Source organism: Caretta caretta, chromosome 3 (genome assembly GCF_965140235.1).
Source record: "Caretta caretta isolate rCarCar2 chromosome 3, rCarCar1.hap1, whole genome shotgun sequence".
NCBI lineage: Eukaryota > Metazoa > Chordata > Testudines > Cheloniidae > Caretta > Caretta caretta.
Genome location: NC_134208.1, coordinates 15,455,183 through 15,477,315, shown reverse-complemented (window position 1 = coordinate 15,477,315; position 22,133 = coordinate 15,455,183). Strand labels below are relative to the sequence as shown.

At 43.0% G+C, this 22,133-nt stretch overlaps 1 protein-coding gene across 4 annotated transcripts in view; it reads right to left on the bottom strand.

Moving 5' to 3' along the window:
• Positions 1-22,133, bottom strand: part of RUNX2 (RUNX family transcription factor 2) — a 216,606-nt gene that overhangs the window by 59,904 nt on the left and 134,569 nt on the right. Inside the window, exon 6 of one of the 4 annotated variants that reach the window (XM_075126365.1) lies at positions 9,767-11,052. The exons of the other annotated variants lie outside the window; for them this stretch is intronic. Within the exon in view, the coding sequence (XP_074982466.1) occupies positions 11,003-11,052 (50 nt within the window). The 3' untranslated portion in view covers positions 9,767-11,002. Of the gene's footprint in view, positions 1-9,766; positions 11,053-22,133 lie in introns of those variants that run through there. 4 annotated transcript variants of the gene reach the window in all.

Sequence of the window (22,133 nt, the reverse complement as noted above, 5' to 3'; positions counted from 1 at the left end):
TCAGTAAGTAGCGATCGTCCCTTTGGGTCAGAACTGACCCTCTCCCCTTGTTAGGGTGCATGGTGCTGCACAACAGGAAATACTGTCTTTGGCATACAATGTAAAACTGAAGTCCTGATGAGAGATGTAAAAAAAAAACCTGTCAAAAATTATTGGCAAGCCAAAGGCAGTGTAACAGAGACAAGAATTCTCACAAACTAGGTACAGAGTGGTGAGATAGGAGGGTGTGACAGTAATGGAAGAATAAAAAGTGTGTATAGAGTCAGAGGTTAAAGCAAACAAGAAGATTGTAAGGCAAGTTTTGAAGAAAAAAAGTGACTTGGTGAGTTGGAGAGAGGGTAAATGGGGCAGCCCAACTGTAAGGGTTACTGGAATTCTCCCTTTGTGGGGCATCACAGGGAACTGGATCAAAGAGAGGAAGCCCAGGCTGAAGCAGCAAAGTGGATGAGTGGGGTGAAATACAGGTAGGGGGATAGAAGGTCAGAGACAAAGGGTGGAGCGAGTCCTTGGAGAGGTTTTAAAACCAAGATGGCAATTTTGAATTGGGTGGGTAAAGAGCAGCCTTGGGATTGCTCTATCTTGCAGCAGCTGGCAGCAGATTCCCATGGATTGTCTGCCAACTGGAGAGAGCCAGACTGCCTTGTTTTCCAGCCACTCCTCTTCACCAACTCTCCTGGCCCTGACATGCCTCATTATTGAGCTGAGAGGCAGAAGGTGTAGGAGCTGGCTGTGATGGCTCTCTATGCCCACAGGGACTCGTCTACACTAGGGCTAATCGCAGCTGGGCTATTAGTCAGATCCTGCCTGGAGAGCATCTGGCCTGTGGTGTATAACAAATAAAAGGTGGTTCTCTTTTAAGTTTAGGGCTCGTGAAAAATTATGTTGACAGCATAGGAAGACTAAATCCCTTTTGTGCAGAACAGGCTCAACATGGGCAACATCTAAGTGAAAATGAGGTACGATCAGAGGCTAAAACAGAAAAATAAGAAGTTCAGAATTACTTAGACAAGTTAGATGTCTTCAAGTCACCAGGGTGTGATGAAATACATGCTAGAATATGCAAGAGCTGACTGAGGAGATATCTGAGCCATTAGCGATAATCTTCAAAAAGTCAAGGAAGATGGGAGAGATTCCAGAAGACTGGGAAAAGGCAAATATAGTGCCAATCTATAAAAAGGGGAATAAGGACAACCTGGGGAATTACAGACCAGTCAGCTTAACTTCAGTACCCGGAAAGATAATGCAGCAAATAATCAAGTAACCATTTTACAGACAACTAGAAGATAATAAGGTGGTAAGTAACAGTCAGCATCAATTTGTCAAGAACAAATCATGTCAAACCAACAGCTTTCTTTGACAGGGTAACAAGCCTTGTGGATGGGGGTGAAGCAGTAGATGTGGTATATCTTTACTTTAGTAAGGCTTTTGATACTGTCTCGCATGACCTTCTCATAAACAAACTAGGGAAATGCAACCTAGATGGAGCTATGGTAAGGCGGATGCATAACTGGTTGGAAAACTGTTCCCAGAGAGTAGTTATCAGTGGTTCACAGTGAAGCTGGAAGGGCATATCAAGTGAGGTCATGCAGGAATCGGGGTCCTGGGTCTGGTTCTGTTCAATATCTTCATCAATGATTTGATAATGGCATAGAGAGTATACTTATAAAGATTGAAGACAATACCAAGCTGGGATAGGTTACAAATGTTTTGGAGGATAAGATTAAAATTCAAAATGATCTGGATAAATTGGAGAAATGGTCTGAAGTAAATAGGATGAAATTCAATAAGGACAAATGCAAAGTACTCCACTTAGGAAGGAACGATCAGTTGCACACATACAAAATGGGAAATGGCTGCCTAGGAAGGAGTACTGGAGAAAAGGATCTGGGGGTCATGGTTAAGGCTATGTTTTAGTCACTGATATTTTTAGTAAAAGCCATGGACAGGTCACGGGCAGTAAACAAAAATTCATGGCCTGTGACCTGTCCGTGACTTGTACTATATAACCCTGACTAAATCTTGGGGGGGCAGGGGTGCCACATGTGCTTTGGGGGGCAGCCCAGGGGATGCCACATGTGGTCGGAGTGGCAGCCCAGGACCCCCACTGGTGCTGGGGGGGTGAGCTTTGGTGCGTGGCCTGGGACCCCCACTGGTGCTGGGGGGGTGGCACCACCGCATGACCAGGGACCCCTGCTGGTGCTGGGGGGTAGTTGGCAGGGCTGGCAGGCTCCCTACCTGGCTCTGCGCCTCCCTCTCTCCCTCAGCTCCTAGGCTTCTTGTCCTAACCTCTGTGGATAGGACAAGAAGCAATGGGCTTAAATTGCAGCAAGGGAGGTTTAGGTTGGACATTAGGAAAAACTTCCTAACTGTCAGGGTAGTTAAGCATGGGAATAAATTGCCCAGGGAGGTTGTGGAATCTCCATCATTGGAGATTTTTAAGAGCAGGTTAGACAAACACCTGTCGGGGTGGTCTAGATAATACTTAGGCCTCCCATCAGTGCAGGGGACTGACTAGATGGCCCCTCAGGGTCCCTTCCAGTCCTATGAGTCTATAACGGCTTCAGCCCCACTGCCCTGAGCAAATGCCTCCACCCTGCCCTGCAAGGTGATTTCTGTGTTTTATAGCGTGGCTTCACCCACCCACATGTCTCACTCCTTGCTTCTTTGGGGAGTCTATTCAAAAGGATGCCCATTGTGATGCAGGCACCTGTTCGCTAGCAACTGAAAACCCATCTCATTTCACAGAAACCACTGAACAGTAATAATCAGATAGTAACGACTTCTGCTAACCACCAACCTGAGTCACATTTGAGCTGGTGACGTGGGGGTAAAAAAGGCTCCGTATCCCACTGACAACTCTGAGACAAGCAGTATGTACAATACCAGTGACTAGAAGATATTATCTTTTGCTGGGTGAGGGTCCATCTAATGCTTTGCTGGTCTCTCTCCAAAATACAGACAATGGACCCAATATTGCCCTGGTATAAGTGGGTGCTGCTCCCTCTTATTTGGTCCATTGTCTCTGGGTGAGAATAGCCCTTCAGATCTGAAAGTGGTTCAACTTATTTTTCATACTTGTGATGCCGGGGATGCTGGCAGAACAGTAACTAAAGAGGGGTGTGTGTGTGTGTGTGTGTGTGTGTAACTGAGTGTGCATATGTTTGTCTGTTTGTGTGGGTGTATAGTACAGAATATGGGTTTCAGTTTGTGTGAGCATGGTGAGAAGTATTTGCATGTATCTTGTTTATGAGAGTGGGTGGCATAGCGTGTGCATGTGTGACAGACGATGTGGTTTGAGGCTGTGTGATTGTGAGATGTGTGAGTTTGTGCGAGAGCATGTCCCGTAAATGCTTCTACTGTTAAAGAGGATTCTTAAGCTGTTGCGTAACAAAGAAGATTCATCTGTTCCAGTTACAAGGCTCCATGCTCTTGTTCAGACAGCGCCCCCAGCTCGGTTTGTTCTGTTGTCCTGAAGAAACGGAACACTTCAAAACTTTAAATAGAATTGGAACATGCAGTGGCTCCTCCAAAACCAAAAGCTTGTGTTTAAACAAAACAAAAAGTTTGTTGCATCATTTCAGCTTCTGACCTTTGACAGCTTTAAACACTGAATCAAAAGCAAAATTTTAGTGTGTTTTTTGCTTAAAGAAAACCTCATTATTTCTATATATGCTGGAACAAATTCTTCTTTCATTTATGGTTGTAAACCTTAAGTAACTCCACCGAAGTCAGTGGCGTTGCTTGGATTTATACCGGTGCAACTAATCGGTGAATTCCATTCTGTCTTCCGTAGGCCCTGTGCCAGCGGAACCAGTGCCGTCCTGCTGTGCATGGGGGGCAGGATTCAGGCTGCCCTAGGGTGTGCATCTGCAAAGGGCAGAGGCCAGCTCCTTGGGACATGCATCAGGAAGCAGCAGCCTGAGACAAGGCTGGGATAGAGAAGAGCTGTGGATGAAAAGTGCTCTCTGGATGAAAAGTGCTATGAAATTGCTTGTTCTTATCTAGGATTCTTGTTCTTATCAGTTTTCAGAATGGCGAGAGGTAAATAGTGGTGTCCCCAGGGATCTGTACTGGGACCACTCCTATTCAACATATTCATAAATGATCTGGAAAAAGGGGTAAAAAGGTGACAAAATTTGCAGATGATACAAAACTACTCAAGATAGTTAAGTTCCAGGCAGACTGCAAACAGCTACAAAGGGATCTCACAAAACTGGATGACTGGACAACAAAATGACAGATGAAATTCAGTGTTGATAAATGCAAAGTAATGCACATAATCCCAACTATATATATAAAATGATGGGGTCTAAATTAGCTGTTACCACTCAAGAAAGAAATCTTGGAGTCATTGTAGATAGTTCTCTGAAAACATCCACTCAATGTGCAGCAACAGTCAAAAAAGCTAACAAAATGTTGGGAATCATTAAGAAAGGGATAGATAATAAGACAGAAAATACCATATTGCCTCTATATAAATCCATGGCATGCCCACATCTTGAATACTGCGTGCAGATGTGGTCGCCCCATCTCAAAAAAGATATATTGGATTTGGAAAAGGTTCAGAAAAGGGCAACAAAAATTATTAGGGGTATGGAATGGCTTCCGTATGAGGAGACGTTAATAAGACTGGGAATTTTCAGCTTGGAAAAGAAACAATTAAGGGGGGATATGATAGAGGTTTATAAAATCATGACAAGTGTGGAGAAAGTAAATGAGGAAGTGTTATTTACTCGTTCTCATAACACAAGAACTAGGGGTCACCAAATGAAATTAATAGGCAGCAAGTTTAAAACAAACACAAGTAAGTATTTTTTCACACAATGAACAGTCAACCTGTGGAACTCCTTGCCAAAGGATGTTGTGAAGGCCAAGACTATAACAGGGGTCAGAAAAGAACTAGATAAGTTCATGGACGATAGGTCCATCAATGGCTATTAGTGAAGGCCTCTGTTTGCCAGAAGCTGGGAATGGGTGACCGGGGATGGATCACTTCATGATTACCTGTTCTATTCATTCCCTCTGGGGCACCTGGCACTGGCCATTGTCTGAAGACAGGATACTGGGCTAGATGGACCTTTGGTCTGACCCAGTATGGCTGCTCTTATGTTAAGTTTGATAGTCTAATTAAAGCACAGGGCTGAGATACTGGACACCTGGGTTCAATTCCCAGTTCTGCCATGGACTTTAGGCTAGTTGTTCAACCTCTCTGTGCTTTCACCTGCACAAGGATTGTGGTCCATCTCGGAGGCCACTAATGCTGTAAGGTAGGAGTAGCTTCCTTGGAGCAGCCCCATATTGTTCTCTCTGCGTCATAGGAAAGATTCTTCCCTACTTCCCATCCCTCCCCCACCCCATTGACCTCTCCAGTGTCCAGCCACATTATGGAGGTTGAGTGGTAGGGCATGGCTTTGTGCCCAGAAGCAGCATATGGTCCCTTAATTCTGAATTCTCTCTCTCTCCCCCACCCTCTAATAGACAAACACACACAATCTACTGAGAATCATTGTGCCAGCCAGAGTAACCACGGTTGATAGCATCATACCAGGCATTGTAGAGTGAAGTTCCCATATCTGGCTCAATCTGATGAATCCACAAATATCTGGGATGGCCCCATGAGCGACGCAGGTAGGGTCGAGGCATGCACCCCTTTGCACGCTGACAGAGTTTGAGAGCATGATGTGTGTTTTTGTCCATCCCGGTGACACAGCTGCAGAGCGTGCAATGCTGCTTTTGAATTTAGTGGGTAATTGGAGGAAGGCCAGACCTCAGTGAGATTATGGCATTTCCACAAAGTCAAGCCACTTTATGCTATATATAATATAGATGAATATTAATTTTCTTCAAAGACAGTTGAAGCGGCCACATGTTTTACCTGGCAAATGTATTCAGGATGACTCATTCCAAGAACACTCTGAAAAATCCCCACCTCCCTTTTACCTCTAGGAAATTCCCTTTACATGGGAATGAAAATCACAGCTCCCACGCCCACAGATTTCAGGGCCTTGGCCCTTCGAAAGGCTACAGAGACTAATCAGCCTTGCAGCAAACACAACGCTTTCCCCGGTTCGGATCGTATTTTTCAATCTGAGCATTTTTATGGTAGGTTTAAGCGACTTCCTATGTTCCTGTTGTTGGTTTTAATTTTTTCCTACTTGGGTGAAACCCCTGCAGGGGGAACTGCACAGGGGGAAAAAGAGAGAGAATAAATAAATAATGAAACAAATGTTTCTCTTTCCCCGCCCGCTGTAATGAATGTATGGAAAGCTTTAAGCTGCAGCAGTATTTTGACACTGTGCACAGTACTGCTCTCTCTCCACCCCCTAGTCCTTTGAGGTTCATCTTTCAGACCACAGCTCTGTTCCACTGCCAACTTGTTGGAAGTGTTTAGTGACTGGAGAACTGTTGCCTGCTCTCTTCAGAACTTCACACTTCATTTTTCCAGATCCCTGCGAGCAGCAGCAAATATTTCACCAGCCTGGTTTGCTGGCTACTACCATAAATCAGACTTAGAACGCAAAAAAATATCCAGGCCTGTCAAGGCATTAAGCTTTTATTTTCAGGCTGAATCCAGTGGTAAATGAGGGCTTGTATTTTCCTTTAAAACTGTAAAGGGATTTTAAGGATTGTCGTTGGACAGTGGCCAGATCCAGAAGATACAATGCAGAATGTAACTGGTTAGAGGAGATTTGAAAAAGTCTTGAGTATGAAAAATGGCTTTTCTTAAAGGTTTTTCAATGAAATGTGAAACTGGGCTTGAATTTCATAAAGGCTTTGAGCATCGACTGCTTATGAGGAAAGCAAGAGGAGAAACACAAGAGGAAGAGCTTTCTGGAAGTATAAGTGGCTATTTGTTCGGGCATATGGGCCCATTCATTAGCCCATTATCTGCCATAATTATTGTCGATGTGACAGTCAGGAAAAACTGAGTAGACAGATTTATTTTCTTGACAGTAATTGCTTTAAACTTTAGATGTACACAAGGACACCTAGTGCAAAGTGATTGTGGAAATACACTGAAGCAACCTGGCAAGGTGCAAGGAGTCAGGAATCTTATTCAGTGAGGATGCTGTAGAGAGAACAGGAGTAGACAGGAGGCTGGTGTTGTTTTTTTTAAATAAGTCTCTTGCAGGAAACAAGCAGTACCTCCCCAGCTCTGCTATTCATTACTGCAACCAAACAGCAGCATGGCTTAGTGAATAGACGCTGGAAATCTGGGTTGTATTTCTCTGCCACTGGCTTGCTGCGTGGCCTTGGTCTGTAAAGTTTTAGAAATCTGGTGCTTGAATGCCCTAATTTGCATATTTGATTAATTTAATTTATTTGCCCAATTTAAATGATAGCAAGTGTCCTGATTACTTGAAATTAAGCCTGGCAAGGCTCCCTCCAGCAGGGAATGAACTTTGTGAACACAGGAATTGCTGTGCTCCTGACAGACTCCCTAGGTGGGTGTCCAGGTAACTCTGGTGGCTCTGTGGGTTCTGCCCTTGGTTGCTCCTTGTCCTAGGCAGTGAGTGGGGGCCTGTGGTTGGGTTGGTGCCACACGGCATGGGCTGCTGCTTGCCCTGGGCTGGAAGGGGGATCTGGCTGGGCTGGCAGCCCCTAGCTGGCTGACTAGCCTTGGCTGCCCCGTTGCTCACTGGCTGAGGTAGAGGAGCAGGCTCTGGCTGCCTTTAGACAGCTGCCTCCCAGCATCCCTGCACAACAGCTGTTTCACACATGGACCTTTATTCTCAGGCATCAGTTTCCCCATCTCTAAAATGGGGAGGAGGATACCTACCCTCCTTTGTGATGTGCTTTGAGAGCTAGACATGAAAGTGCTACATCATTGCTAAGTCTTCTTAATAGTATCATCAAGGGTGGCCTTGTGGTTAAAACACTGGTCTGGGCTCAGACCCTAGCCCTGCCACAAAATCCCAGTGTGAGACTTTGGGCAAATCACTTCACTGCTCAGTGCCTCAGTTTCTCATCTGTGAAATGGGGATAATGAAATCTACCATGCACCAGTGTAGTGAAGCTAAACTGATGGGACATTTCAAGGCCATAAAAAAGCCATCAAATACATACAATGTTGCAAATATATTGGAATCACATTTTTTTTATTGTGGCAAATAGCTCTTTCCCAATCTGCATCCTGGACAACTGCACCCGTACATAGCATGTCAGTTTTGCAGCAGGCAGGGTATCTGCTTCAACAAGGGCTGAAAGCAAAAATGACTGCAATTCAGATTAAACCAACATAATAGGATATTGTTGTTTACTCTTGCTTTGCCTGATGCTACTTTTCCTGACATCCTGGGATAATAATGAATAGCACTTTTAGACGGCTTCGCAAACATTATCTAATTATCACAAACATACACCTTGAGCAGGTAGGTCAGTTTAGCTTTGTTAGCCCCAATTGACAGGCATGGAGAAGCAGAGTGACTTGCTGGCTGCCACACACACTCAGGCCCTAAGAAATTAGGAGTAGGGACTGTCTTCCTTATTTTTGTAAAGGATCGTATACACTCAGGGTGTTCTGTCCGTAACAAATAATAACCGAAAATAAAGGAACTGATTTTATTTGGAGAGACTGATTGGTGGTAAATAAAATTACTGAAGCCACAGGAGAAAAATGGTGATGACAGATACCTAACTGTTGTTCCTTTTTATGGCCAGAATGATTGCCAAGGGGCTTATTCCCAAACAGATGGCATGTCTGTGAACGCGCTACATAATTTAAGATTTCTTTATGGGACGAGGATGCTGTGGATTTGCTCACTGGATTCACAAAGATAATCTTTGATGTGCTCTTTGCATGCCCGGAGAGAGAAAAGGGGCATCTCCAGGCACATCTGTCCCTTGATGAGCCAGAAGCATTCCCAGTTAAAGACATATCCAGCCTGCCTCCCCTTCTCCCAGTTCTCCTGAGGTCTCTGACTCGCCTCCCCTTGCTGTATCTGATCTGAATGCTTTCCTTTTTATGTTTCCTCACTGCTGCCCATATTCTGCTGTGCTGCTTGCTCGCTACATTTGTTGCAAAATTTCCCACCTCCTCTGACCTTGCTGCTGCTGCGTCTTGGGTGTTCTGTATTTGAGGCTGCTTCTGCAGCAGGCTCTGAGTCAATTAATTTTCCAAATTATAGCTAGCTCAGCAAGCCGTTCATGAGCAGCAAAGCGGGGCGGCTAGTTTTGCAGGAGGAAAAGGAGTTTAATTGCTGGATTTTTTTTTAGCTTGGGGTATGGTGAGGCCAGGCAGGAATGGATGGGTGCTGCTAAACATGATCACTTTCCAGATACATTTAGGCTGCATGCACCAGATTTGCAATCAGTAAAGGGACTGACTTTCCTCTCACTAGGAGAATCAGGCCCTGAGCAAAAAAAAAAAAAAAAATCCTCTACCTTTGGAACTGTTGCAGAGTTTCGCAGTTGGGGGGGAAAACAGGCAGTTCTTGACTTCAGAGGAGTTGCTCCTGACTGACACTGGTGTAGGGCAGAATTAGGGCAGATCTCTTGCTACATTTTAAATAGCACTAAGCACACTGATGTTGCTTAACAAATATACTAATGAATAATCATACTAACTAACTTGAGAAAGGAAGGTCTGGTGATCAGGGTGTTAGCCTTGGATATGGGAGATCTCTGCTCACTACCCTGCGCCACCATAAGCTTCCTGTGTGACCCAAGCAAGTCTCTTAGAGCCAAATCTTTAGAAGTACATAGGCACCTAACTCCCATTGATTTCAAAGGGAGTTAGGTGCCTAAATACTTTAAAAATCTGGCCCTTAGTCTTGCTGAGCCTCAGGTCCTCATCAGTAAAACGGGAATATAACAACAGCACCTTACCTTGCAGGGGTGTTGAAAGAATAAATACTTTAAAGATTATAAGGTGCTCGGATACTATAGTAACGGCAGGGCATATAAGTACTTTTGATAAATAATAACAAAGTAAACACTGTTCCTATGTAGTTGTCACTATGTAGATTACATTGTTTTTTTTAAAATGATTTTAATCAGTTATCTTATTTGTCTATCGCTGCTGTGTAACATGGAGATTTAGAAGCACAGTACCTGTGTGTGTGTGTGTGTGTGTGATGGACAAATTTGCATGTTCTCATTAAAACATATGGCCCATACTTACCCCCCCCTTCAATTTAATGGCAACAGTGGTTGCCACAGAAGAATCTGCAAGCATATATGTAACACCCTTTGGGCTAGATTCATCATTGCTCGATGTAGTCATTGATTCCAGTGCAAGGTTGGAGCACAACAGTATGGGCTGAATTCTCTTCTGATGTAAATGACACAACTCCATTGACATCAATGCAGCTATGTCCCCTTACTCCAGCAAAGAGTTTAACCTGGCCATTCTGTTTTGATAGCGTTTTTCACCTGCTTTGCATGGGGGTAAAGGGCTGCACAAGGTGCAGAGCAATAGTGAGTCTCTTGCCTCCAAATTATATCCATCAGTGTAACAAAGGGTGGATGTAGAGTGTCTTTCCGGACCAAATCCAGACGTGACTTACATTGACTTCAGTGGAGTTCTATGGAATGTAAATCAGGGTGGCATATTGAACTCTCTGTATATCTTCTCTTGATTTTTATCATAAACTTGCTTATTTATTAGAAACATTTTAGTTTCAGTGCCCTGATACTCTTTGAAGAACACCGTGCTAGGGTTTTCTTCACTTTAGTAAAATCATCCCTTGGTGCCATCTGTCCCTTTGGCAGGCTTCTCTAGCAGTTATCTTGGCTTTTTAGAAGTTGCCTCTGGGTTTGTCATCTGGTTAGGCTGTTTGCTTGTCTGGGTAGTGAGGTCCCTTAAGACTGCAGCATCCTTTTATCTCACCTTGGCTTCATTCTGAGCCATTCACACAATTCCATTCCTTTGGAAATGTGCTCCTGCACAAACCCCTCAGGAGATCTGGGAATGAAGTGCGCACTGCCCTGGGTGTAATATACATGTACTGTTGGTATGTCCAGGCATGTTTTGCAGGAAACTCAATGTGTCTGTCACTCTTCAGTTAGTCTTAGTTAAGGTGAAGGCCCTCTGTAACACAGTTCCTCTGTCTAGGAAAAGAAAACATTATTTTTAAACAGTGCACGTACTTAAAATGTCCTCACATGTCATCCAGCCCCAAATTGTCCACCTACAAATGTGTCCTCAGAAGTCTGACACATGTAAGAGCTGGGGATGGCATTTTCAGAAGTGTTTAGCATGGGGCTAATTCTTCTCCCACTGAGTTCAACCAAAGCTGAGCACTTTTGGGAATGCCACCCTCTGATCTAAGGGCCAGATCCAGGGCTGGTGTAAATGGGCACAAGTCCATTGGTGATGAGGCTGTTCATAACGGATCCTGCAGAATAATAGTAATCTTCCCAAATATAGTGTATGGTCGAGTGGAATGTAGAAGCCCCAATCAGGGGTTCAGGCCTCATTGTGGTAGGCAGTGTATGTACATACATGAGCACACACACTAAAATAATAGTCCCTGTCATGCTGAAGTGCAATCATTCTGAGGTGGGGGAAATGGTTAGTGGAGGTGGTGGGCTGAATTGGAAGGCATCACTAATTTTCCTTGCAGGATACTCTATCAAAAGAACAAAATAAATAAATAAATACAGTGGTAGATTGTGTCTTCTCATCACTGAGTTCCTTTTTGCCTTTAGTCTCTCAGCTATAAATAAGAGAGTCTGTATCCTTTGGATCATAGCAACAAACATGAACCGTGGAAGACTCTCTCAAGTCTTTCCATGTTTCTTAGTTGTTCTCCTGCAAGGAGACCGTTACACAAACAAACAGACTGTTTTGTTTGTTCTGTCTCTGAAGTCACAATTTCTTCCACTAAATGTTTACGCATTCCAGAGTCAAGTAACTTGACTTGCTTCTTGGGAACCCAAGGGTGGTGATTCAGACTACTTTCTTATGAATTTGAAGATGCATGCTTGATGGGTTTGGGTAATGATGTAATTAACCTGTTTTTAGTTGAGGCTTAACCTTCTGCTGAAATCAAAACACAACTAACATTTATTTTGGTGCTAATGGGGGAATATTTTCTTAAATAGTAAATTCAGTGCTGGTGGAAGGATGCAGACTTGGCAGCTTTTCAGCTGAGAGCCTGATCCAAAGTCCCATTGATATTAATGGGAGTCATTCCATTCATTTCAATTTACTTTCACTCAGGCCCTATAATATAGCCATAGAACAGGTAAGGCACTGCAGGCTTCCCACACAATGTTCCACCAGTGTCCTCAACCCTTACCTGGAGGAAATGCAAGAAGAACTTAATGGCCCAGTCAGCCCCTAATGGCCCAGTCAGCCCCTGGGCTCTTTTTGGAATGTTCAACCAGGGATTCTAATTATAGTGTGGGTTGCTGTGTTGTGCAGGGACCAGATAAATGAGAGCACCAAACAATTTGGTCACTACTGACTTGGGCTAGATTTGATCCAGTGACCTAGAGGCATGGAATCTACTCCTGATCCACATTCATTCACTGCTTTTAAGTCTTCTCAGTTACTCATTCATCTGTGAAGCTGTTTCTTTTCCCTTATTTTTACCTTCCCTATTCAGTTCATCCTGATTTCCCCCCTGATTTTTTTTTTAATATACAAAAGAACTAAATTCTATAAACCCCTCAGTAGTGCTATCTGGCCTTTTTGTTTTTAAACTTGGCATCATTTATGAAGTTTCCCTTTGTGCGCTTTCCTGTTCCTGTATTTCAGTCATTCAGGGGATCATATACAATAACCATACTGTGGTTTTCCCATGGAAAGAACTGTATTGTATTGATGGCAACTGTTGTAATGCATTTTCATATCAGGATGATGTCTGAATAAATGAACTTTATAGTGTGCGCTGCACAAAAATCTCTGTACTTTGCTAGACGGTGCAGAGTGTATCTGTGTGTATGTTGTGGAGGGCAATCCTGCGTTGGACTGTGGAGTGGACAAGGTGACCTAATAGGCCTTTTTTACCTGCAGTTTTGATGATCAATTATTACAATATAGGTCTGTGCAGGACTGTAATTTCAGCAGTGATTTTGTGTGTGTGTGTGGTTTAGTTCTGGAACAGCTGAGCTCATGGTTCAATGCAGAATATTATTTCCATCTTCAGTTCAGTGTCCCACCTCTTTCCACAAGGCTGGCCTTAGACAGAAGCATCTATTTGGCTGCGGCAATTGTGCTCTGACCGGGGCCGTTTAATTTGCCTTTTCTGCCACTGAGAGCAGTGTGCGGGGGTTAAGCTGCCCATCAAATCTTAGCTTCTGGCTACAGAACTTATATTATGCGTGGAGCAGTAGTGCTTAGTGGCCTCAGGCAGGAATCAGGACAAGATTGTACTAAGCACTGTATAAGCAAGTAAAGCAATGACAATCTACACTGAACAAGCCATGGCCCAGCTTCCACTCCATTTTGGTAGCAGACCAGAAGGGAAGGCGATTTGTGGACCAGCACCCTCTCCAGCAGCTAGGGATGGTTAATTCTCAAAAATCTATGAGGCTGGCTTCTATTTTCCTGTCTTTGTTTCAGCGCTGTCACCTCACCTCAAGAATCTCAGCCAGCAGCACCTCATATCCTTGAGTCCTGCCTGTGGAAATCTCTCTATGGGATGTGCATGCTCTGTCTTTTATTGTGGGAATCAAAGTACGCAACCTGGCCTACTAATGCGAAACGCCCACCTGGCAACAAGTGGCCTGTTACAAGGTACGGACTCAGTTTAAGAACTGAGCCTGTAGTTTGTCATTTACTCCAAATCTGGTATGATTCCTTGGTTGCTTGGTTGATTTCTTCGCCTTCTGCTGCTCACAGAAATATGCAGTATGGAAATTGGCCTTTGTTTTAGGTGCCACTTGTTTCCATTGTACATCATTCCTACCAGTACTTGTGGTCTAGTTTCTTACATTATTAATTGGTTCATAATTTAACACTCTTTTTAGATTTCAGCTCTTTTGTCATTTCAGCATCCACTTTTCCTATTTGAGATAGTTTGCTTCCCTTTCTATGCTTTCCTCCACTTTTGATCTTCTTATGTTTAACTGAGCTTGTGAGCTGTCACATTGCAGCTCTGTTTTCATGTGTCTCCTATTACTTCCTTTATCCTTCTTGCTGCCTCATTTTTGTGACGTCTTATCCCTTTCTTGGCTTTCTCTCCTTGTTCAGTTTTGCTTTATTCTGATTGTAATGTTCTGGGTTGGTTTTTTTTCATTCCTGTTGTTGGGGGGGTTGGTTTTTTTTCATTCTTTTTCAATTCACATTCTCTCCACTGGCTTTGAGCAAACTGGCTGTATTTAATCTTTCTCCAACACCTGTTTAACTGAACTCAAATCAAGCCCCTTCTTTTAAAGTATTTTGGGGAAGTTCTATGGCCTGTGTTACACAGGAGGTCAGACTAGATGATCACAATGGTCCCTTCTGGCCTTGGAATCTACAAATCTCTGAAGTTAACAGAAGTATTTCCACCACAATTTTTGCAATTCTTGGTTCTGGTCAGGACAGAGCGTGGAAATGCCAAAATACAACTGGAGAGACTGTTCTCCTGGGGCCTGATTGTGCTCTCACTCTACGGCCTTCACTGGAATTACCACTGATGTTCCTCTACATTTGGGGCAACACTCCAAATTAGTGGGGGCTTGTTTAACCTGAACATCAGGGCTCTTTGAGGTTCAAGTGTCTCTACTACATATTCACAATTGAAATCATTACTTAATTGTTAATGAATATGGTCACATTGTTTATTTGCATACCATAAGGTAGAAGGGGGTTGCCACCTGTCTCGGTGCAGAATCATAGAATCATAGAATATCAGGGTTGGAAGGGACCCCAGAAGGTCATCTAGTCCAACCCCCTGCTCAAAGCAGGACCAATTCCCAGTTAAATCATCCCAGCCAGGGCTTTGTCAAGCCTGACCTTAAAAACCTCTAAGGAAGGAGATTCTACCACCTCCCTAGGTAACGCATTCCAGTGTTTCACCACCCTCTTAGTGAAAAAGTTTTTCCTAATATCCAATCTAAACCTCCCCCACTGCAACTTGAGACCATTACTCCTCGTTCTGTCATCTGCTACCATTGAGAACAGTCTAGAGCCATCCTCTTTGGAACCCCCTTTCAGGTAGTTGAAAGCAGCTATCAAATCCCCCCTCATTCTTCTCTTCTGCAGGCTAAACAATCCCAGCTCCCTCAGCCTCTCCTCATAACTCAAGAAGAAACTGCCCCTCTCCTTCCTTCTTATTTGGCTCCTCGAAGCAGCCTTTTATCTAGCAGTGAAAGGAAAACCTTGACACCCAATGCAGGAGTGCTAATGCTTCAAGGCATGGGGATTTCTTAAATCTCCATCCAGAGAATTTTAGCAAAGCCATTACCATCTGATGGCTTTATGGTGCCTTCAACTAAATGAGATAGATGTTCTCAGTCCCCTTCCTAATGGGCAAGTGTCCACATTACCAAAAGATAGTGGTATAACAAACACTTTTTGTTGGTACTCTCAACAGACCAGACAAAAATGGAGTGGGCTATGGAGACCCAAAACCACCGTAACACCAAGAGTTTGCCTCCACAGATCAGTGTTTAGATATGTTGGTTGGAGAAGGGTCAATATAAGAAAGCGTCCACTGTGCTGGTGTCTGAGCTGCACCTATTATGTGGCTAAGGAGAAGTTTTCAGTTCCAGTTGGGACTTCTTGCCAGCACTAACTTCACTTTTATACAAATCAAAGCCTGACGGAGACAATATTTGTTCCTTTCATGTGTCTAAGACTTTTTGCCATCATGAGCTCCACAGGAAATGTATACTTTTTTCACCTCAAAATAGTCACTCGGGTTCATATTGTATAGTAGTCGTAGTATTTATTTGTATTCTGGTAGTATCTAAAGGCCCTGTTCAGGGCTAGATATTGTACATACATGCGGCGGGCTTGCCTCATGGGATAGACCTACGAGTCCTAACTGGGTATTGCCTCTTCTATCCTGCAAAACCCTTTGGAGAATAGCCTACTCTGGTTTCTATACAGTGCCTGGTTTATCAGTTAGCTGTTTACTGTGGATGGGGCATGAGCATGGCATTTTCTGTGGAAAGGTATCACCCTGAGTTCCTGGAATCAACTGAAATCGTTGTTACTCACTACTTTAAAAATAGAGTCTCTTACTGCCTTGCTTTGTCACTGTCTGGACTGTCACACCAAATTCTTAATCCTCATCATTTCTGGTTTCTGGGGCATTTGATGGAGCTAACGTTTTTTTCTTTTCTTTTTAGCAAAACTCCATCTTTTCAGGGTTTATCCATTACATCCTGAGTTTATTGGTAACCAAACAAGACTGCCATCTTAAAACTGAGACTAAGCCTGTGGCAAATCTGATAAATGTTTTAGACTTTGCACCACAGACCCCACATCTCTCTAATAATATCTATTTCTGTGGGTGGGGATTTATTGTAGTGGTAAGAACATAGGACTGGGAATCAGGAGACTCCTAAGTTATCTGCCAACCTCTACAAGAGACTTGTTGTAAGACCTTGGGTGAATCACATATTTTGGTTCAAGCTTATCTCCAGTTGTTTGATTTCAAGAACTAAACTAATAACTTGGCAGAGGTCATGATCAACATGACAATGTCCTTAGAAGGAAATGATACATGGTTCATTCGATGGGTCCAAGTTCCAGAGCATTTGGAAAGTTAGCTCTCCACAGACTAAGCTTCCCTGAGAAGCTCAGGGTAGAATTACCACATGCTTCTAAACCTATTTCTAATGGAAATAACACACACTCCAAGGCTTTGTAGATAAGTCAACATTTGGAAGCTAAATAGAGGAAACCTTATATTATCGCTAGCCATTTGAAAATAATTAAACTTCTGGATGACTTTATATTGAGAAAGACAGTGTGTGCTTTGGATCCTCGGGTGAGGTTACTATCTAGATGTAGCTAAGCCTAAACTGCCCCCCTTTTCCCACTCCCATAACTCAGTGAGGAGTGTCGAGTGGCACTGTTGAGCACTAGTGCAAGTTGAAGTAATAAGAAACTTTCAGTTGAATCAGTAGGACAGAAATGATAGGGGTGAATCTCACAGGGTCCTTGTCACCTTAGTTTAGGCCCAGAATTTAGGTTCTGTAAAATATGAAATTAATAGAAATATTTCAATGAATTAAAAACAAAAGCCGAACCATATTGCTCTGAACTCATACCAAACAGCATTTTTTTCCTTGTAAACCTAGCCACTTTACCTACATTTTGTGTCTGTGAAGCACTAGTCTTACCTGTGGCACTGTATAAATGAGTACTAATAACAATACTTATCGGAACCCATTCTATACCAACGTGAAACAAAGGAGTCCAGACCCACTGCCCAAGATGGGGAAGTACAAACAAAGAATGTCAAAGAAAATAATGAGGCCAGACTCGCATGGCTCAACCCTCTGCCCCCACGCTATTCAACGTCTATGTGAAGCTGTTTGGGCAGCTGGTGAGACAGAAGGGGCTACGGTGCCAGCAACACATCGATGGCGCTCAGGCAGTATATCTCCTTTACATCAGGTGTCACGATCTCCTTAGACAAAATCAGCAGTTGGGTGCAGGCAAGTGACAAAAACGAAACCCCGACAAGACTGAGAAAATGTGTCACCTCTATAACATCCCAGTACTGACGGCATCTGCCCTCTGACTCTTAATCTAGTTCACCACCGTGAGAGCCGTTTGAACTCCTCATTGTTGCTGGATGTTCAAATAGCTCTGTTTAAAAAAAAAAAAAAAAAAGCCTGTATCCCTCTGCATGTGGCAGAAGATTATGCCCCCATATGCACGCGCACAACTCGCCACAGCGATCTGTGCATTTGTGATCTCTAGGCTTGATTATTGCAAGTCATTTTATCTAGGGTTGAAGCCGCACATCTGAAAAAGTTCCCTCTTGTACAAAGAGCAGCAGCCAATGCACGAGGCAACACCAACTCTGTGACCACATCACCCTGGTGCTCCACTCTGCACAGGCTGCCCATTGAATTCAAAGTCTAGTTCAAGGTCTCTCTCCTGACAGTCAAAGCCCTCCTTAGCATCAGCCCCAGCTATCAGTGAGATCACCTCTCTCCCTGCACCCATGACCTCCCAAAACAACCTTGCACTGGCTCAGTGGAACTGCTGAGCAATAAGGGGAAGTCTTATGAGTCTCCATCTCTTGAAGTCTCCAAACTAAGACTGGATGCTTTCCTGAAGATGTGCTTTAGCGAAACACAAATTATTGGGCTCAATACAGGGATGACTGGGTGACATTCTATTGTCCATATTATACAGGAGTTCAGACTAAATGATCTAATGGACCGTTCTGGCCTTTAAATCCATGAATCTGAGTGCAAAATTGTTAGATCTGTTCCTGGAATAAGGAACTTATTCTAGCAATATAAAAGAATGGCATCTGCATTCAGACCTAAATGCTAAATTCATTTCGTCAACATAATTCTCCCACAATACGTTTTTCACACTCTCACACAGCCCTACAACACACAGGTTCACTTTCACACAGAAACGTAAAGACCAAAAAAACCCCACAAATACTGTGTAAACTAATCAAACTATTTTTTCCTCAGGCTGGGAAGGAAAGAAGAGTGTGAGAGGTTATTATTTCTATTCTTAAATCATAGAATCATAGGACTAGAAGGAACCTCGAGACATCATGTAGTCCAGTCCCCTGCACTCAAGGCAGGACTAAATATTATCTAGACCATTCCTGACAGGTTTGTCTAACCTGCTCTTAAAAATCTCCAATGAGGGGATTCCACAACCTCCCCAGGCAATTTATTCCAGTGCTTAACCACCCTGACAGTTAGGAAGATTTTCCTAATGTCCAACCTAAACCACCCTTGCTGCAATGTAAGTCCATTGCTTCTTGTCCTATCCTCAGAGGTTAAGAAGAACAATTCTTCTCCCTCTTCCTTGTAACAACCTTTTATGTACTTGAAAACGGTTATCATGTCCCCTCTCAGTCTTCTGTTTTCCAGACTAAATAAGCCCCTGTTTTTCAATCTTTCCTGGTAAGTCATGTTTTCTAGACCTTTCATCATTTTTGTTGCTCTTCTCTGGACTTTCTGCAATTTGCAAACATCTTTTCTGAAATGTGGCGCCCAGAACTGGACACAATACTCCAACTGAGGCCTAACCAGCGTGGAGTAGAGTGGAAGAATTACTTCTTGTGCCTTGCTTACAACACTCCTGCTAATACATCCCAGAATGAAGTTCGCTTTTTTTGCAACAGTGTTACACTGTTGATTCATATTTAGCTTCTGGCTACATGGCACTTGGATAATTCAGTAACTTAAGTCATGGGCACATGACTTAAAGGGAGGCAAAGGTGGCTTTACATTACCTACATGTTCCCCTGATCCTGAGGTAATTGGGAGGCCAGTGTGGTCCCCAGCACAAAGTAAGGTAACCTAAGGGCTGCTTTATAACTGCACATGCAAAACTGTATGTTCATGCAGTCATGTTAAATAGGTGCATAAATACTGCATCCACATTTATATAGGTGCAGTTAAGAGTCTACGGTTCTAAAATCAAATGCAATCTTTCCATCATGTCACAAAGATCATTAATCTACCAGAGCTGTCATCTGTGAACATCACTCAATAGTAGAGGTGAAACATGTAATTGTGAGGCACAGTAACCTAGGTCAGCTTTTTCTCCTGGTCAGGGTATCAAACCATAGTAGTACAAGATATGATGTAACCCTGCTCAAGAACAATATCCTGCACTTCTCTAGCACCTTCCATCCAAACATGTGAAAGCACATTGCAAACATGAATGGTTTTACTGTCATCCCCCTACACCCCTGCCAGGTAGGTATTGTGATATCAGTGATGCAGATGAGGGACCTGCAGTACAGCAAAGTTAAATGACACGCAAGGTCTTCCAGAGAGTCTGTCGAAGAGCTGGAAATTGAATATGTCTCCTGACGTCCAGACCTCCATCTTAACCACAAGACTGTCCTCCTTCCATCTATTAGAATTACTCTACTGCAATATAATAAGCAGATAAATATAATAGACTAAGAAAAAGAAAGGGGGCAGGAGAGGGGAAATAAAAAGGAAAGGCTCAAAGATGCTGTTTTAAATCACTGGTTTCAGTTCGGGGTTTTACTGTTTTCTATGGCAAAGAATAAGTCACGTAAATTCCATGTTAACAGGTATTTTGTACAGTCCCATAAAAGCCAAGGGGCCATGGGTTTTTAAGACCTTTAAACTATAGGGGAAAATTCAAGCCAGTGACTTTGTGCTGTGCAAAAAATCCTGAAAGGCAAGGAGAGTAATGTAACGCACACAGCAACTGGTTTGAACAGGGAAGTACGAACTGGATTTTCAGTCCTGATTCTGTGATCTTGCTGCCAAACAGGGGTTTGCAAAGCAAAGGCCTCTGAAGATTTCTCATACTACTTGGCTTATTCTCCTGTTCATCTTAACAGAAATCAGCTGTTCCCCTCCTCACTTAGCCAGTATGTTGCAGGATAGAATTTAGCATCTGCTCTGACTAGTGTTAAAAAATGAGAACATCCTGCTCTGTTAGGAGAACACCACCACTGGCAATAAAACGGCAAAGATCATTCAAGATTCCAGAGACCTGCTTAAATTAATCTTTCCTTCCACTTCTCCCTCAATGGATAGAGACCACTGCTTGCCTTTCATATTCCCTGACATTTCCTTCGCTTGCATTGTGCTCCTGATTTCCTAGAATTTGGGATCAGGATCGTTCTCTTTTTGGGAGAAGCTGCACAGAGGAGTTGATCTCTGAGCAGTTTGATGCAGTAGGTAGGATGAGATCAAGCTACCAAGGACTTTATTTTTTGTGTGTGTGGGTGGGTATTTTTTTTTTTTATTTTAAACAACTGCGGAAAGGAAAAAGTAAACAAAACTGGGGGGCTGCATCATTATTTATGCTCCAGTGTGTGTATGTTTAACTGTACAATGCCATAGTCTGTAGGAATAAAAATGAAGGGGGACAATTTCACAGTGAGTTTGGCACCCAATTCCCATGGACTTTCTATGGAATTTGCGCACCTTACTTCCCTGTGCCTCTGAGAATCTGGCCCCCAAAGGGCCACATGGTGTCATCAATTTTTAAGAAGTCAAAGAAAAATGCTGCGCAAAAAAAACTGATGGAGTGATAAAGCCTTAAGCTATTGAATGATGTCAGCTGAGTTCCTGCTGATGTACACTGATATAATTGCAATCAGAATCCAGCCCGGTTAACCATAGAAATGCTGACAACTTGCTACATAATGTCACATTTAAACTTTGCAATTTTTTCTTCAAATGTTGGGTTATTCTATCAGCTTTTACTCTATATCTTGATGATCCTTTCTATTTGAAAAGGAGAGGCTGAGAATTATGTTCAGTAAGTGCAGACCAAATTGTATCCTGTTCTTAGCTATACCTTTGTAAATCCAGGGTGAATCTGTTGACAGAGCAGTATTTGGCCTTATGTCTGCATTGTTATTGGCCTGCTCAGCAACTTGCAAACTGGGTTAACTTTCTGTAAACATGTGGTTTAGAAACACACTGTTTAAAGAGATACTGGCCAGTGGCTTAGGCCTGAACACCAAAGTTGTAATAAAAAAGGAAATTAAAATAACAAATAGCATGTTCAAAGTACTCAGTAACTATTAACTAATCCTCAAATAACCCTGCAAAGTAAAGAAGTATTAATATCTCTATTTTACATAAGGGGAAACTGAGGCACAGAAAGGGATGTGACTTGCACTCAACCTTACAATTTCTCAAAAATATAAGTAAATGAAGTTTTTTAAAAAAAATTAAATATTCCCATGGAGGACTAGACCCCTAAATGCAACAGCTCTGTGATCATATGTGAGGCCCAGAAAATGAATCCAATCAGTCAAGATTCACTGTCCAACCTATGCAAAAATTAAACAGCACAAATGGTGAAAAGAAAACTGTGTTAAGTTCTTTTGGTTATGTAGGGGATCATTAGCAACCCAGAGAAAGATGTTTTGGAGGCAAGTCATTTAACCTTAAATTTGCAAGCGGCTAGTGATTTTTGGTGCTGGTTTGGAGGGCGAGGGAGGGGTTGGATGCCCAAATGGAGGGAACTGTTTTTTGAAAAGAGCTGACCACATGCCCTTCAAAAATCAGGCCCTTTTAATGTGACTCAATTTAAGCAC